Below are 18,842 nucleotides of genomic sequence, written 5' to 3'. Positions count from 1 at the left end.
ACAACATCCCAAGTGCTGATCCTTTCCTCCTGCAACAACTGATCGAGGAGTCCACCCGCGAGGCGGAAAATCATCGCCGGCAGGGAGGAAATCGGCATACCCCCGCCGGGCAAAGAAGGCCCAGGCATGAGACGTCACCACCTAGGAGGCAGCAGATCCATAGCGTCCAGCAGCTGCAGGGCCTCCAACAGGTTCAGAATGTTGACCACGTTCCTCCCGAAGGACACGTTCAGAATGGGGGCGGCGAGCAGATCCGAACAAACAATGGGCCAGAACATGCCCAGAATGTGAATGAGACTGACCCTAGAGACGGGCAGCCTGCTTCCTCATTCACCCACACCTCCGAAAGGCGAAGAGCCCGTCATGGAGAAGAAGAGGCACCGCTCAACATCCCCGAGGACGCTGACCCCATCACCGTCCGCCTGCTCAAGGAAATACAATTGACAAACAGCCTCCTCCGAATTCAGGACGACCGAATTCACGAGCTGGAAAGACAGCGACGACGTCGCTCCTCTCCGAGGAAGCACTACAGATCACGCTCCTACTCCTCCTCGCGCTCACCGCCGAGAAGATACCGCCGGCGTTCCCCATCCTCTTCAAGGTCTCCACCGAGAAGATACCGCCGTCGGAGGACTCGTTCCCGTTCCCCACCAAGAAAGAACAGGAAGAGCCAGAAGCCGGAAACCGCTGAACAAAGAAGCCCCTCCCCCGAACAGGGCCGTCGGGGCCCTTCCAAAGCTGTGTTGGACGACAACCAAGGAGATCCCCGACGAAACAGGCACTACGATTCACCAGGACCAAGCGACGAAGAGGACTTCCGCAGCCCTTTGTCCGGGAGCATCCGAAGAGCCCACCTCCCTCGGGGGATGGAAAAGCCGCCAGTATTGGACCAATACGACGGGACCACTGACCCCGACGACCATATTCGGAGCATCGAGGCGGTCATGGACTATCACGTCGTCAGGGGCTCCATCAAGTGCCGCATCTTCCCAACCACTCTCAGGAAAGGGGCGATGAATTGGTACAGGAACCTCCGTCCGAACTCCATCCATTCCTGGACCGAGCTCAAAGAACTCTTCTTGAGCCACTTCACAGCCTCCCGACGACAACCAAAATCGGAAGCCAATCTTGAGGCCGTGATACAAGGACCCAACGAGCCTCTTCGGGATTACCTCGAAAGGTTCAACAAGGAGGCCGTCCAAGTGCAGACGGCCGACTACATGAAGAGATACCTCTTGGAGCGAGGGCTACTCCCCGGTAGTGACTTCAAGAAGGCCATTAAGATTGAGAAGGTGCACTCGATGAATGCCCTCCTCCGCAAAGCAAAGGCGTTCATCGACTTTGAAGAGGGCGAGGCAGCCGCGATCAAAGCCTCGAGGGGCAGTGATGTTGCCCGCAGCTCAAACCTCGAGGATCCAGGATCACGCCGAGGACAAGACAAAAGGAGAGACGACAGGTCCCGAGATGCCAAAGAACGGCGAGGACCGGCAGGGCGGTTCAGCGACTACACTCCTTTGAACACCTCCCGGGAGAAAATCCTGGCCGACTGCCAGAACACCGAGTTCAAGAAATCCAACATCAGGCCCCCGAAGTCAAATCCTACAAGACCGGGGACGGACAAGTCCAAGTACTGCAAGTACCACAAGAGTCACTGGCATCTGACCGACGAATGCATAAATCTCAAAGATGCCATAGAGACCCTGATCAAAGAGGGCCACCTATCAAAGTACACGAAGAGGGGAGAACCCTCCAGAAGAGAGGTCCCTCGAAACTCTGACGAGGGGAACTCACCAGACAGCAGACCGCTTCAAGTCGCGCTGTCCGTAACCCGACCGGAGGACTTCATCCCTTCAGTCGGCGTGACGACTGCCTTCAGTACCTGGGAGCATTTCCCAACAGCAATGGTCATCTCCAACGGCGGTGACCCCGACTCCCTCACTATCAGCTCGGTAAAGAGAAAATTCGACGAGCTGATCAGTGCCAACTCGGATTTCGCCCCAACTCTCCGGAAGTTTAAAGGGAAGTCAGACCCGATCACTTTCTACTTGGAAGAACTGCCGGGCGGCGCTCCGAACGCCACAATTCCTTTACTTGTCCGAGCCAGAATGGCGAATTTCGACGTCCGACGAGTCCTGGTCGACGAAGGCAGCTCGGTCGACATCATGTACTCCCACCTGTTCCGGACACTCCAGCTGGACGACTCGCACCTTACTCCCTATGTGGGTTCCGATCTCCAAGGCTTCAACGGTGCTACCACCAAGCCGTGGGGATACGTCGAACTGATCGTCACTTTCGGAGAGGAGGAAGCGTCCAGGCAGGTCAAGACAAGATTCTTGGTAATCGATTGCAAGACCCTCTACAACTGCATCATCGGACGTCCTACTCTGGCCGAGCTCACTGCTGTCCCCTCCACCGTGCACCTCAAGATGAAGTTCTACACCAAGCGAGGACGAGTGGTCACCATCAACGCCGATATCGAAGCGGCCAGAAGGATTTTTGACGCCTCCGTGAAGGGGCTGCAGCTAATCGCCCCTCCATCAGATCCAAACAAAAAGCCGAGGGTAGAAAACAGTCATCCTCAAGAAGATCAGCATCCGCCGAACGTCAGCTCTATCCAACACGGATGCTAACCGGGTATGGACCTGCGTCGTAGGTACGAACGCGAGAACTCCACGACAGCAACGGTCGGATACTACCACAAAATGGGAGAACCGACCACACGGAAGACTCTACACCTAGACCCTCCGTGGAAGTACCTGCATGGCAGAACCCCAGCTCGCGATGGGACCGTTCACGCCGCGAGGACTTGGCCATGATCATGGACTCGTACTCGCTAACAGCGCACACCTGCTCTGCGCACCCGGGCCGTACTCAACACGCCCGGGCAATCAATCTAGGCCGAGCATAGTCCACAAAACCGATAATATCACAAGTATATAAGTAACTCTCCGGCGTATCCGAGCATAAGTCATCAGTTACCTAAAACAATCGAAAAATATTCTAAGTATGGAGGAAATACCTCGTCATACGAGCACAACAGGAAAGTTATCAAAACACGAGCATACAACGATAACACTGAAGGTGCAGATAAACAGATATAAGCAAGCAAAATTATAAAACATTAAAATTGCCGACCAACTTGGTCGACGATGTCCAAAAGTTACAATCAAAATGCCGGGCACGCAGGCCCCCAAAGTAATCCGGGCATTACCCAACAAAATATAAAATGGCGCGCAGGCCGAAGAAGACAGGCACGCAGGCCCAAGGACACACTATCTACTCTTCACTCCCAGGAGACTCGGGCACTAACACGCCGTCCACAATCTTCGAAGAAAGCCCAATATTATCCTCCTTCAGGCTAGGGTTTAGAAGTTTGAGCTGACGAACTGCACGCTCGAAGCCGACTTCGGCCATGTCAGCAAGGCTTATTTTTCAGGCTATCTATCCTCTCCACGAACTCCGCCCTAGACTGCAAAGCAGCCACGTCCGGCGACTCGTCAGCCAAGGGAGCCCACTCAAGCTAAAGGTCGGCAAGCTTTTTCTTCTCCGCCGCAATCTCCCCGTCCTTCTGCTTGAGAACCGCATCGATCTTTCTCTTCAACTCCTTGCGATCAGTCTCCAGGGTCTTCACCCTATCCTCGGCAGTCTTCTTTGCCGCCTCTGCCTCCTTCAGGGCCTCGGTCGAGCCCGAGCCACCATTAGCTAACATCTGGGCCATCCCCAAAACCCTCATCACGGCGGCACTGTCGCACGCCAGCTGTTTTTGAAGGGACGGAGGGTCCATCTCCCCGATCCGACGAGCTTCATCCGGAGAGGTAACCAGGGGGAACTTCTCAAAATAACCTCCATCCCTGTAGCAAGGAGGTAATACAAAGCCACGCTCGGGACCTAGGCTCGACGGCTCATGGCGTCCCCCCTCGGTAGGACGAGATCTCTTGGAAGCCCTCTCGTCCTCCTTCATCCGAGGAGAACCTGCTGAGGCCGAGTTCTCTGCAGCACCAGTTCCCCGATTCTTCTTCTTCTGATTCCTCTTTGCATCCAGAGCCATCTTCAGGACCGTGTCCTCCTTCTCCGGCATGGCATCTGCAAAGAAAAAATAAAAGGAGTTAGCAAAAACACAGGACAGAAGAGGAAAAGCAGGGCGAACGGACACGACCTAACAACGACCGGGTCTCCTCGGGGGTCCGACAAGACAACAAAGCCTTGGTGTTAATAGGCCGCCACTCCACAACCGGCACACCATTCTCGTCCAACACAGGACTCCCATTCTTCGTCACCCACTGGGACATAGTGAAGCTATCTACGTATTTGCAGAGGACCGAATATGACTCTGTGTCCTGCTCGTCCAGATCCCCATCCTCCCAAACGTAATGTTTCGGGGGATATGAGAAGTGACCTTTCCACCAGAAAAACGGGAATCTCGTGCAGAACTCCCTTGCTATCTGCCCGTCCTCACCCCTCACTATCTCCTCGTCGGCGTCACGAAGGATTACGGAATCCGACACATCGTAGTAAGCCGTCGGGCTGAGCGGACGGACGACAAAGTACCGGTCCTTGAAGCCTTTTACTGAGTCAGTGTACATCCCGAAGAGTTTCCGCTCGGCATTTCTGAACGAGACCCAGCTGTATCGCCCGTCTGCCGTCTGCCTTTGGACACGAAAACACCGGCCGAATAATGCGGTCGTTGCGCCAATCCCCAAGTAGTTACAGACGATCTCGAATGCTCGCATAAAAGCAAAGGCATTCGGATGTAGTTGGGACGGCGCCAAACCCAGAAACGCCATCATCGATTTCTGAAAGTCGGAGAAGGGTAATCGGAAGCCGAGCTCCTTGAACACATACTCGTACATTGCAAAACCATCCCCGTTGAACCGAGAGCATATACGCTCATCTTGAGACGGGCGACCCACTTGGTAATTCGGTGCTTCACCTTCCCCCAAGATCTCGACTTCTGTAAAGGCCCCGTCTAAAGACTCGGTGTACCGAGAAGCGACCGTTAAGGCTTCGTCGGCTATCCAGTCGAGCGCAACCGTGCATTCGTAGCTAAACAAGGGCATTGGGGAAACCCCTCCCTCGGCGTCCGGGCCAGGAGAATCAACATGGTCATCGTCGACCAGAGAGGGCGCATTTTGATCCTCGATGATCTCGACATCGGAGCTTGTGGCCGTCGAGTCGTCCGACTCGCTACTCCACGACGAATTAGATCCCGAGCTGGACTCCGAGCTAGCGCTCGAATCAGATCCACCTGCACGCAGAAGGGAGAAAGTGAATTCGACAGTTCATCAAATCCACCCTTCCACCGCAATGCAAGCGAAAGGGTAGAGCAGGAGCGGCGGAGCCCCCGGCTAAACCCCCATCGAGGAAAGACGCCCGTCAGCCGGGGACTCGCGAAATGACGTGACACGACAACGAAAAATCGTATCTAAACAGGCACAACGGTCCAACGCCAACGTCATCTGGTCCACCGACCCACGCTAACCCCCGGGCATCGCCTGGATAACCCAGGGAGGAAGCAACGACCTCTCATCGGATCCAGCCTACGTTTACGACGACGACCACGGGGACAAAGCGCACAAACCCTAAGGAAATGAATAAAGCAACGAAGAGAGAAGCGAACTTACTTGAAGACATGATGACGATGACCGGATGAGCTTCTCGGCAGACGAATAGTATGTTGAATAATCTGGAAGAGTATCTTCCGAGGAGCGCCTGTCTGATGCCGAGCAGGTAAACAGAGAGAGGGAAACTTCCAAATGAGAGAATTCGCCCCCTTTTATAGGGAAAGGGCTCGGAAGGCGAAGCGTCACCTCTCCTGACAAGCGCCACCTCCTAGACCCTAGGCCATCATTACCTATGCCACGTCAGCGCGTGTCGCCCACGCGCGACGTTTCGCCCCTCCACAGGCTGTTCCTCCGAGCACATCTGGTTGACGAGGAGCCATCTCATCGAGCATCTCCCGAGGATCCCCGGCCCGAGCATAAGGTAAAGTCACAGCTTCTTGACCAGAAAACTCCGACTTGGGGGGCTCCTGTTCTGGACTGGGCCAAGGTTAGGCCCAATATGATTTTCGGCCCAATAAACCTCAGAGGCCCACGTTCCTCTACGACCCTCCTACGCACCTAGGATGCCCACCTTAGACATGCTCGGCTGCCCTATATCCCCTGAGCATATGGCACTTGACATGCTCGGCACTAACGACCCCGCAAACACCTTCGTTGCCGAGGACTCTGCTCCGCGCAGGGTTCCTTCATATTCAACCCTCCGAACAACTCAGATTCCACGTGGCTCCTGAAAGACCGCGTCTCCCTGGAACTTCGGAGCGGTTAACCAGGACAGAGGGCATACACGCACCTCCGATATTTCCGCTCAGGAAACCTGGCAGTCTCCTAGTTGGGCTTGGGGATCCAACCCAATAGCGAGATCCTGGCCCAGCGCTGGGGGCTATATATACCCTCTTTGATTAGAGGGTCAGGTATTCAATTCTTACTCACTCTTAGCTAGTACTTGCGCTCCTTTGCTCGTCAACTTACTTTGGCATTGGAGTACCTTGCAGGTACACCCCCTCCTCCTTCCTAGAAGATCCAGTCCGAGCAGCCTACGACGATTCTTCTGATCAGGTACGATCACATGCTATGTGTTACTTTGACGAAAAATGAAAAATTGCATGATAAATTTTCATAAGAGATTCGATGATGTTGATGTTAATATTCTTGATGTATGTGTTGATGAAAAGGATGGTCAATTGATGAGTTAATGTTGTTTTGATGTTGGAAAGGGATGGATTTCATAGGTTTCATGTATCTTGATGTATGATATGTTTTGGGGCTGTTAGATGTCAAAAGTTAAGATTTGGGTTTGTTCTAAGGTTGGAAAACAATCGAAATCGCATAAAATCGCAAAATAAAATTTGGGATTTTTAGCACTATTACGGGTCATAGCAGCTTCTACGGGTGGTTGTAGCAGCCCTCTGGTTTTTGTACCAGAGGCATGCCAAGGGGGGTTTTGCCTGGGGGTGCCACGAGTCGTGTTAGCCAACACGGGCGACCGTAGTAACTCCCTGACTTTTGTGTAAGTTTAAGAGCGCGCCTATGAGGGATGAAATAGGTGTTATGGTTAGTTTTCGATTTTAGTGGTATGTTACTTTATTTTTTTTGGTTTAAAGGTGTTTATAAAAATGATAAAGTGCAAAAAAGAATAAAGAACACAAGGATGTATCTTGGTTACCCTTACAATCCGATAGTACTCCGATCATCTTTCAACACGAAAGAAATTTTACTATTGTTAGGAATTATAGAAAATCAACACAATCACCAAGACCAATCCTCTTGTGATCAATCAAGTTGAAATGAAAACAATCCTCTCAAACTCAATCTTGCTTGCAAGAATCCTGGACAGCAAGGTATACAAACCAATCAAGTAGAAAAAGAAAACAATCATTTCTTTTCTGCATTCTTGTTTCCAACAATCCTAGACAACAAGGTATTACAACCAATTCTGAAAATTATTTAAGTAAAGAAAGTAGATGAATATTTATCAATCACTAAGATAGATCTTCTCTTTCGAACAAGCAATTTACAATGATATAATAGTGATCAAGTGTTTATGAATGAATGAGAAATGTTTCTGAATTGAAATGAAACAATATGTAGAAAAATCTCAACGAAAGTTCAAGTATCAAAACACTTGTTTGAAAATGAATGAGTAAATGATGTTAAATTTCCATGAAAGAGGTGTAGCATTGAATTCAGAAATGTATGATATTTATAAGAGTATCATACCATTTAAAAAGAGTGTATAATGATCAATGAGTGCAATGGTTAATGTTTTGAAAATGAATTTCGTTTGGATCAAAAAATGCATGAAAAGTGTCACTACTTCAGATGTAACTGGTTACCCAAATGGTGTAACTGGTTACATGGTAACGTTACAGCTCAAAAATTCAAAATTACGAGCATGTAACCGGTTACATGATATGAGGTAACCAGTTACATCGTGTAGAAAAAGTTCGGCGAAAAAAGGTGTTTGCTACTGCCAATGATGTAACCGGTTACATGGTATAAGTAACCGGTTACATTGAACAAAAGGGTGGAAAAACATGGTTTAAGAAGTTTAGATCAAGTGGCATGAATACATAGAATGGACATGCATTTCTATAACTATGTAATTGATTTTTGAGCACTAAAGTATATCAATGCTTGAAGTTTAACTTGTACCAATTGTGAGTTTGAAGATCAATCAATTAAAGCTTAATCTTCATGAAAACTGCTATCTTGATCCATAGCCATTTGTTCCTTTATCTCATCCTTTCTTGATACAAATGCATATTAGTTGTCTTTATCAAAACATATATTTGGAGAGACTTGACTTCACATTTTGTACCAAGTGCATCGTTTCGTGCGTAACTTGAGTTTTGTGGCTCCGTTAGATGCACGGTTTGCAGGATTGGGAAACTGACGTGTAATACTACATTATAATAATAATTTAGAGGTTAGAATGTGTACATGAAAATATGAAGAGTATATGTTACTTATGATAAGTCTTATGAGATAATTATTGAATAATTATGCAATCATGAATTGAAGGTTAATATGTGTTGAGTTGAGATATTGGGAGTAGTTATATGAATGTTATAATGATGAGTATTATTGAGAAACTGTATGATTATAATTATTGTATCGAGTTATACTAAGATTGATTTGGTTCGGTGGAACCATATGTGTGGCCTTACATCGACTATTATGCTAAGTTTTAGGTTCAAGAGGAACAAGTGGCGAGTAATGATGATGCATGTAGAGATGTACATTGTGTGTTTTGTCTTGAACTCATACATCATGTAGGGTGGAGATAGGTAGGACTTCAGTCCAGTAACAAGTAGGACTTCGGTCCAGTGACGAGTAGGACTTCGATCCAATGACGAGTGGACAATTCAATAACATATCTCTGACTTCCAAAAACTTTGGTACCACATGCATAGTAAAGTAGAGGTGACCAGTACAACTGCATTCATTCTTTCATATGTGAATGTATATGATTTGTGAGTGATAATTTATTGTGTATGATGATGCTGTGGATGATTATATGAGTGAATATTCATGTTTGATTGTACTATCCTCAATGTCTATGTGTCATTATTTATATGAATGTATTATCACCCCCTATTTATTCCTGTGTGGTATTGATCCTTATGATGCAGATACTCAAGTAAAAACCGAGAATCTTTAATGGGTGGTTGTCTTGGAGGAGGGCATTAGTGGCCTTCTACGCCCATGTGGTTTTTCGTTTGTTGTTTTAGATTCCAAGTGTCGCTTTGAATATTGTAACATTGGGAATTGGGTTGTGTTATTGGTGTTTATTTCTTAGAGTTATTTGAGTTTAAAATATTATGAATTGTTGAAGTTGTTTTATGAATTTTCGAAGCTTGTCGAATACTAATGAGTAGATTTTCCACTACCATTTTAAATGATGAGAGTTGATGTTTTTATGCTAAGTAATGTGACACTCTTGAGTGTAATATTTATTATTAATTTTCCGTATATTTTACAAGTAAAGTGTCGGGGAACTTAGGACGTTACAAAGTACATAAAAAACATTGATCAATTTAATGTTCTTATCAAGACTTATATCTCCAATTTTATCGACCAAAATCGTGTTCCCATTCGATACTGTGATGTGAAATGATTTTCAATCCTTTTAATGTCCTTTAAAATGTTGATTAGAGGGGTCATGTTGTGTGATGCACCAATATCCAAGATCCATTTGATCGCTACCTTACCAACCATGTTACTGTGTGGTGATTGAATGGGTATTCCATCCAAAGCAAGCAACTTGGTTGTTGTTTCTACATTGTAATTCTTCAGATCTTTATCAGCAAGATTTATGTGCGGAGCTGTAGCAATTTGTTCTTCACCATACGCGATACTTCCTCAATGTATTTATTTAGTGTCTCATTGCAACGGATATCTAACAATTTCAAAGAATTTTGCTTTGATGTATCTGATCTTTCCACAATAATCATACTAGGGCCTAGACCTTACTCATACTTAACTTTTGTTTCTTGATGATGAATAAAAAGTAGTTCCAAATTTTGATTTGGTGTTTCTTTTCTCCGGACCTGGATCCTCTCCGGCCATTTCTCTCCTGTTTTGGTTCTGCCACAATCTCCACCACTCATTTTTCTTGAAAACAACATTTTTATTTTTATTATACTATTTCAAAATCTTAAAGCCATTGGATCATGGGATGGATGTTGGCTGAAGTGCATTCAGCAGGAGAGGATCCATCCTCCTTTTCTTCCTATTTGCAGCAAATTGTGTTTCCTCTCTTAAGACATGATTGAAAGCATCTCGCAATGGAAGCAATTGATCAAAATTAAGGATGGCTGTGTTGATATGATTGTATTGTTCACTATCGAGGCTTCCAAGAAAGAGATGAAGTATTTGTTCTTCTACTCTCTACGTTCATTTGATGTGCCACAAGTGCATTCTGGAAATGGTTGAAGTTCATTTAATTCATCAAAAAGATCTTTGAATTTAGTGTAAAATTACGTCACACTTAGATCGTCTTCCTTCTGCAATAAGTAGAAAATATGCCACATTAATATGTGGGTGTGTTGGTTCGAGTAAAGCGTTCTTCGAGATCAAGGAAGATCTCCCTCGCAGTTAATGCGTGAGAAATACTGCTACGCATTTTTGGATCAGTGGCATTAATGATCTGTGTCATTACCATTGAATATGATTTCTACCAATTGGTGTAATATGTTGTTTTCTTTCTAGTTTCGTGATTGTTTCATCAATAAAACTAAGCTTCATTTTTGCTAGAAGATCCATTTTCATTGAAGGTGGCCACATTATTTAGTTTTCTCAATTGAGAATAGATGTCACCAATGGGATTCATAAGTTATCAGAAGGACCAGTGTAGTATAGTGACCTTGGTTCGATGGTAAGTTTCTTTTTAGCTTTATCAGAGGTATGATTTTCTTTCTTCGAAATTTCTTCGTCAAAATTGTTGTGCTCTGATGCCATATTAGAAAGGATAGAAATTATTATTATTGTTTTGTTTATATACATTATTTAATGTACTATTACATATTTTATATTTAGATGTATAAGAGGATACAAATAAAGAAAATTTCATTAAATCTAATAATGAGATTGTGATTCTACAATAATGAAATTGTGATTCTACAATATTATTAATAATAGTGTAATGCTATAATTTTTATATTAATTTTTCAATAATTGCTTAGATATTCTAACTAATTGTTTAAAAAATTCAGTTGAGATTTAATTTAGTTTGACCTAGGGGTGATAAATGGGTCTTGCCCGTCTCGCAAAAACTCGAAAAAACAGAACGGGACGGACATAATTGAAGACGCGGGCCTAAAATCCTGACCCTCTCCGCAAAAAAAAAAATGAGGGCGGGATAGGAACCCGGGCCTAAATGTTTGTGTCCACAAAACCCGCAAAAAATGGCTCGGAAAGGAACAGGCGTATTTGAGGTTGCGAGGCTATATAAAACCTTAACCTATTCCACAAAAAAGTACTGGCAAAAATGACAGATCAACGAGTCGGATCCGTTTTGCCACCCATAATTTGACATATTCTAATAATTACATTGTTTAACTTAGTTTTATATTGATATTTCGAATGAAATTTAGTTGTTTATTTGAGAAAAAAGAACATAGTTTATAGAGTTGGACTTGAGAGCAAAAAGAAGAGATAACTATAACTAGTGGTAGCATTAGATATAGTATTTTATATAGTTCATGATCAATGGTGAACAAAAGTAAGAATAATTTCCAAGCATGACAGAAGAAAGGCCGAAAGGCCTTCATTTTGTACTGAAAATATATGCCACATGCAGATACAGTTGCACAGATGCATGTGCTTAGTCATGATATTCGAGCTAACCAAATAAAATAATGCATATATGTTCTTTCAATTATATTATAATACATGATCATAGCACAATTGCATCACATCACGTTTTGTTGTAGCCGTAGTTATCATAGTCATCATCATTAACAATATCATTAGTTACATTACACTAATAATTTTATGGATTATAAAAGACAATCCATTGTAAAAATCGAACTAAGTGTAGCAATGTTGAACTTGGCCGCCCGATTTTGCTTGTTTGATTGAACTTAATTGCTATGAAGTACATGCACCTTTAAGAATAGGCGTGTCGCGGTGTCTGACACGCGTCGGTTTCTGACACGCGTCGGTGTCCGACACTTGTATGACACTCGTACGACACGTGTCGGAAAAGTCAAACAAGTGTCAGAAAAGTCAGAGAAATATCTCTCAAAAAATAGATTATTTTTTGTTGACACACTTTAAATCGATGTCGGACACTCGTATGACACTCATACAACACGTGTCAAATAATTTAGATAAGTTTTTCTAAAAAAAAATAGTTTTTAACATATCTTATACATGTTTTGGACATGTATTGAAACAATATTATCAATGCAAAATTAAGGATATTAATTTTTATAGGAATGTTTTTAACCCTTTCAATAATAGATAGAGAAATGAAGCGTAACTACTATCATATATGTAACGGTGTCGGTGTTCTATGTTTTTTATATAATTGGTGTTGGAGTGTTCGTATCGTGTCGCGGTATCCATGTTAGAGTCCATGTTTCATAGCTTACTTGTCCTGATTGTCAGATGTTGGGTCTGAAAGCCCGATTCGATATATGTGATCTAATTTACTTATAAAACATGGACTATGTATGAGGTGTCCAAGTAAGATCGTTGAAAGAAAAACCTTCTCTCCCACAATTTGAGGGAGAATGAATCTCTCATGTTTCTGATCATGGAACAAGCGAAACCATCTCTTATCTTTTTAGTCCTGATCTAAAGGGTTTTCTATAAATACCTTAACTCTATATATAATTGAAAGAGATCTCGAATCATTTTTCACCTAGAAATCACGTATAAAAAACTTCTTATTATTCTGCGTAAGCTAGCTCTAAAGATCAAAGACATCCTTCAAAGTTCAAACCCTTATTGTACTTTTTTTATCAAGTAAACCATGTGTAGGTATTGTTTATGACAAACAGTTCTGCCAAAAAAGAAGAATATATATACACGTGCTGAGCATAATGAGTTTAGAAAGATTTTCAAGAGCACGCTTTGGGTTGAATCAAGGAGACAGGACCACTGACACCATTCTTAAGAGAATGTCTCTTGCATTGTTTAGCTAACCAATGTTACAAATCATTCATTAAAATAAACACACCTAAGTACATAGATTTGATTAAACTATTTTAAAAACAAACTTAAAGTAACACTCCCTTTCTAGCCCTTGATCTTAATCATGGCTGTTATAATTGCTACACCTTTCTGTAAGCTAAAAGGTTGTATATCTCACTTCCTTTACTTTGACTACTTTCACTGTAATCATCATCTTTATACTTCATTGCATCAAAAGCATTCATTAGTGTAACCAAAAGCACCTTAAGATATATGATCTCATGCATGCATAATTTGTACTTTAATAGCAACAAGAAAACACACTCATTGATGAGAATTTCAAACAAATATCACTAAAGAAGAAAAAGTTACATGATCATAGACAATGAACAAAATTGAAACTTTAACTAGAACAAAGTTACATGGAATAATTAGAGGTTATTGAGTTTTTTTGACCTTTTTACATCTTTCCTACAATGATATCTACCGATAAAAGTTGAAATAACGACGAAATTTAGAGACAGGGAAAATAAAGAGTAGTAACGAATTTAACGTCTTGCATTTTTCTATCTCTAAATTTCCGTTGCTATTTCAACTTTTTCCAGTAGTTTTGATGACAATGATTTCTACCTTAGGAATATTGGATATGGTCATTAGGGTTTTGCATGGGAATTGAAGGGTTGAAGGAGAAGGCTATGCTTGAAGAAGGACAATTATTCATAGTATCAATCTTGTTTCCTAGATTCTCTAAAGCTTTGACTTGTGACCTAAGAAACTTGAGGTAATTTGCAGCTTCATCAAGCATTGATGCAGTGTCCATCTTGGTTCCACCAGGAACAATCTTCTGCAAAACCCTAATCCTCTCACTTATTCTCTCCCTTCTTTGTCTAGCAGCCACAGTTTGTGGATCTTTTGATATCTTAACATTCTTTCTCTTAGGCTTTTCCATCACTTCCAAACCCAAATTCATCACTGGCCTAAATGCTGCAGCTCTGTATATCATTTCCTTCATTTGTGCTATAGCTTCTGGATCAGGCTCTTCGTGAATCGATGAATTTGACAATGAAAGCGATGAATTCGGTTGCTGGAAATTGATATTTGATGAACCAGGACACTTCTTATTATCATCGTCCCATCTTGGCTTCTTCGATTTCGGTGGTTTCTCTGAGATAAGCTTGAAACCAAATTCAGTAGAAGCAGAAGAAGAATTCTGAGTAGTAGTAGTAATACTGAAGTAAGGATCATAATGATCAATATTAGTCCTTTTTGTCGAATAAACCTTGGAATTATCAGCGATTTTACCTTGATCTGAGGAAGTTTGAGACACTATTTCATGATCTAGTTCCTTGAATGGATACTTCATGTCTTTGTTTCTAGCACTAATAATGGATGCATTAGTACTCTCAGATTCACCAGATGAAACTGCACTAAAGTTCCATAAGTTTCGGTTTTTGCAATCAGAAAAAATCATGGAAATTCCATCATCTTGAATAGAATTCGTCTCGGTGTTACTATTAGTAGTGGCTGAAAGCAAACATTCAAGTGATGATTCAAGAGAGCTGGTAGTAGTACTCTTGCTGATTTGTTGGTGGACCATGTTGCAATCTGGCACATAATTGTTAGGTGTGTTGACATTGACTGAAAGTGAAGAAGGGTATGATTGAAATATTAAACTTTCTTCCCAACTGATTCCAGCTCCTGATTGAACCTTCTGCATCTCTTGCATTTGATAACTAAGAAAATTTGAACTTGGATTTGATATTGAGTACTCTCTTTCAAGATCTTGAGGTTGAGTGTTCCACAAGATTGGTATGTTGGCAACAAATTGTGAGTCATCATCCCAACTAAGATTCTCCATATATAATGACTACTTGACAATAATAACTCTAATTGAAAGTTGAAATCTTCGTTTACCTATCACGCCAAAGACAATAATGTACCAGATCATATGAATAAGTTACACAGACACAATACATTATAATTATAACAAATACATGTTAGACATCAGACACGCCTTTAGTCTAAAATGTCTGTGTTACATATAATATACATCAAGTTTATGTATTATGATTAGGTGCAAAGTATATGCATTGTTCAAACCTCGAGTCTGGTGAGGACTTACATAAAATTGTATGATTTGTAACATTGACTAGATACAATGAAAAACTGAAAAGAGAATAAAGTGTGTACCTTAATAGGCCATAGAAGAAGAAAAAGTACTGGTGAATGCTGATGTAGTGTGAGTTTGTTGATGAAGAGAAAGTTATATAGATAGGACTTGGGAGGAACAAAAGGTACAAACTTTTGCAATAAAACAAATATTGGTACTTGAACAATGTGAGAAAAAAGTATAATATATATAAGCATTGAGCATAAGAATTGAGAGAGAAGAATTTTGAATCAAAATTCTCAGAATATTATTTTATTATATATTTTTCTGCTTTTTTTTTAAGTGGAAAGTTCTGACTTCTTTTTGGTTATGTATATTCCATGCGCACTGTAAAGTTGCAGTGAAAACTGCAGTGAAAGTTAGAGCATCTTTTAATCAACAGCATCATTACTCTCTTTACAAAGATTTTTTTGTTAATCATAGTTTTAATCATAGCATAGTGATGTTTTCACTTTCTAATGAAGTAATTTTTTAAGAATTGGTGGTAAATTTTTGAGGAATTTAGTGATTAAATATATATGAACTTTGAAGCTTAGAAAATGCTATAGATTTATTAAAGGTTAATGGAGTGGAATGGATGACTCAAGTTTGTGGTTTTTTTATAAGAGTGTCTCTGCATCTTTGCTCTGCTTTTTATAAATGCTTTGTCAGTTGTATTAACGTTAGGGAACCATAATTTTATCTTCTCTTATCATCTTGTAGTTAATATTATTTATATGACATTTTATTATTTTACAAGAGAAACTATAAATAAATAAATTATATTAATTTTAACAAAATTAATCTTATCAAATATTGTTGTATTTATCATTATAATGAACTGATGGAATCACGGGGTTACATGAAAACAAAAATGTTGAAGATAGACCCAAATCATTTGTGTGAAGAGATTATATTCGTAGGAGAAAGAAGGGTCTAGAGAGGAGAAGTTAATTAATGGGTGATGCGACGCCTGAATTTTAGGGAGGGTGAAATTATAATGTAAATGAAAGATAGGTGAGTTATTTTTGATGTGTTAATTGGTTTTGAAAGCAATTCTTCCATGGATACGACCCTAAATCCACATTTTTAAGAATAGCCAATAAGAAAGAGTATTTTTTAAATTTATTTTAATTTTAATTTTATTTTTAATTGGATTCATGGGGTGGTTGAGATTATGAAAGAGAGAGAAAAATCAATTTTTATTTTTTAATTAATTAAAATTTTGTGATTGGTTGTGTGTAAAACAATTTCTTAGACCATTTACAATGGGCATGTTGAATAATTTATTAAGTAGTTGAATGAGTGCAATGAGGTGTTGAATTGTGTGTTGAAAATGAGGTGGATTAAATTCAACATGTTGAATAAGAGAGAGTGGGGGCCACAAAAAACATTTGACAAAATATTATTGGTTGTTGTAAGTTATTATATTTTTATTTTATCGTAATTATTTGGGGTCAATTATTTCATAGTAAATTTTTTTTTTTTTATCAAAATTCATCATTTTTTTCTCTATAAATAGATACTAGTTTCATTAGATTTGGACACAAAAAAATCAAATTTCTTCTCTCTAATTTTTTTATTTAGCCTTCTTGTTTGTAGCTCTTAACATATTTTTAGTGAAATGGATCTCAACAACAGCCATTTTAACACTCAAAATTCCACTAATTATCCTCTCAACTACCCAAATCCCAACAACTATATATTTCGAAATCAATCTTCCAACCAACAACGTCCCCAAAATATACCAAATTATAGATTCCCTCAGAATTTCATAATGTCGTCATCTAATCCAAATTATCGTCCATATTATGGATCAATGATGTCATATTCATCTCAACTGTGTCGTTGGAGACCTATCTAGCAGTGACAACTACTTCACTCAAAGATTTGACGCAGCCAAAAAAGAAGGTATATCTCCATTAGTAAAATGTACCACGACCATGCGAGTATTAGCATATGGTGTGGCGGCCGATGTGGTCGATGAATACATCAAAATATGAGGTACTACAACATTGGAGTGCTTGCGTAGATTCTGTAAAGGAATCATACATTTGTATGAGTCAATGTATCTTAGAGCCCCAACTCAAGATGACCTGCAAAGAATATTGCATGTTAGTGAAATGCGGGGTTCCTGGGGATGATTGGGAGTATTGATTTCATGCACTGGGAATGTAAAAATTGTCCTAGAGCATGGGAAGGTCAATTTACTCGGGGAGATAAGGGAACCGCCACTGTTATTCTTGAAGCAGTTGCAACTTATGATCTATGGATTTGTCATGTCTTTTTTGGATGTCCGGGCACATTCGATATAAACGTTTTAGATCCCCGTGTTCGATGATGTTGAATAGCGAAATACTCCAAGAGTGAACTTCATTGTGAATCAACGTCCGTATAATATGGCATACTATCTTGCTGACGATATCTACCCTTCTTATCCAACTTTCGTCAAATCAATTAGACTTCCTCAAAGTGAATCAGATAAGTTATTTGCAAAATATCATGAGGGATGTCGAAAGGACATTGAACGTGCATTTGGGGTGTTGCAGGCTCGATTTAAAATTATTCGTGAATCAGCCCGTTTGTGGGACATAGCCGATTTGGCTCTCATCATGAGGTCATGTATCATATTGCATAATATGATTGTTGAGGATGAACGAGATACATATGCTCAACAATGGACAGATTATGATCAATCTGAGGTAAGTGGGTCTAGTACACCGGAGCCATTCTCAACCGAGGTGTTACATGCATTTGTGAATCATGTCCGTGCTAGATCTGTAATGCGTGATTCACATGTACATCACGAATTGCAAGAAGATTTAGTCAAACACATATGGGCAAAGTTCGGAATGTTTCATGATTAAATAGATTGTTTGTGAGTTGAGTCTATTATACTAATTAAGTTATGTGTGTTTCATTTTAGATGTGTTGTATGTTTAGTGTATTGTATTGTAATTTAAGTTTTATGTAATTTTATTTATTTTAATAATGACTATTCCTATATTTCGTATTTATTACTTGCAAGGAAAAAAATTAATTAAGAATATAAAATTAGAAAAATAAAATAAAAATAAATTATTAAATTAAAAAAATTAAAATAAAGTATTAAACTCTTAATTATTTTAATTTAATTTTAATCCATAATTGTTATTAATATATAATCACAAAAATAAAAACATAAGAAAAAATAATATTATAAAATAAAAGTGGTGGCGTAGGATGTTGAATTTTATTAAACAAAATCATTGTAGTAAGTAAAAATTGAATGGGTGTTGAATAATTAGGTAGAAGAGAGAGATGATGATGTGGAGTGTAAAAAGTGAAAAAATAGGGTGTTGAATTTAGAAACCATTGTTGATAGCATTAGGTATTTGTCCACCTAAGAATTTTCCTTGGTTTTGATTGCTTGTCTATTTAGTTTTTGGTTTCGTTGATTTAACTATTGAATCTCTTCATCGATCGCGTATTTCAGAGTTGATTTTTAAATT

At 40.6% G+C, this 18,842-nt stretch overlaps 2 protein-coding genes across 2 annotated transcripts; one reads left to right on the top strand and one right to left on the bottom strand.

Annotated features, from left to right (window-relative positions):
- Positions 1-13,540: 13,540 nt before the first annotated feature.
- Positions 13,541-15,957, bottom strand: LOC131632437 (transcription factor bHLH87-like). The gene is made up of 2 exons (XM_058903178.1): positions 15,393-15,957; positions 13,541-15,116 (listed from the first exon to the last, which is right to left on the bottom strand). Exon 2 carries the CDS (start codon positions 15,058-15,060, stop codon positions 13,834-13,836), a length of 1,227 nt encoding a protein of 408 aa, XP_058759161.1. The 5' UTR covers positions 15,061-15,116; positions 15,393-15,957; the 3' UTR covers positions 13,541-13,833.
- A 1,229-nt stretch (positions 15,958-17,186) lies between these two features.
- LOC131632448 (uncharacterized) lies at positions 17,187-18,218 on the top strand (the record flags this gene model as incomplete). The annotated part of the gene is given in 4 exon segments (XM_058903193.1): positions 17,187-17,327; positions 17,373-17,475; positions 17,478-17,602; positions 17,676-18,218. Coding segments are annotated over 4 exon segments (912 nt in total), but the record flags the coding sequence as incomplete, so codon positions are not given.
- Positions 18,219-18,842: the final 624 nt, after the last annotated feature.

Source organism: Vicia villosa, unplaced genomic scaffold (assembly GCF_029867415.1).
Source record: "Vicia villosa cultivar HV-30 ecotype Madison, WI unplaced genomic scaffold, Vvil1.0 ctg.000941F_1_1, whole genome shotgun sequence".
NCBI lineage: Eukaryota > Viridiplantae > Streptophyta > Magnoliopsida > Fabales > Fabaceae > Vicia > Vicia villosa.
Note: the sequence above shows the minus strand (reverse complement) of the source record. Positions and strands in the feature narration are given on the sequence as shown.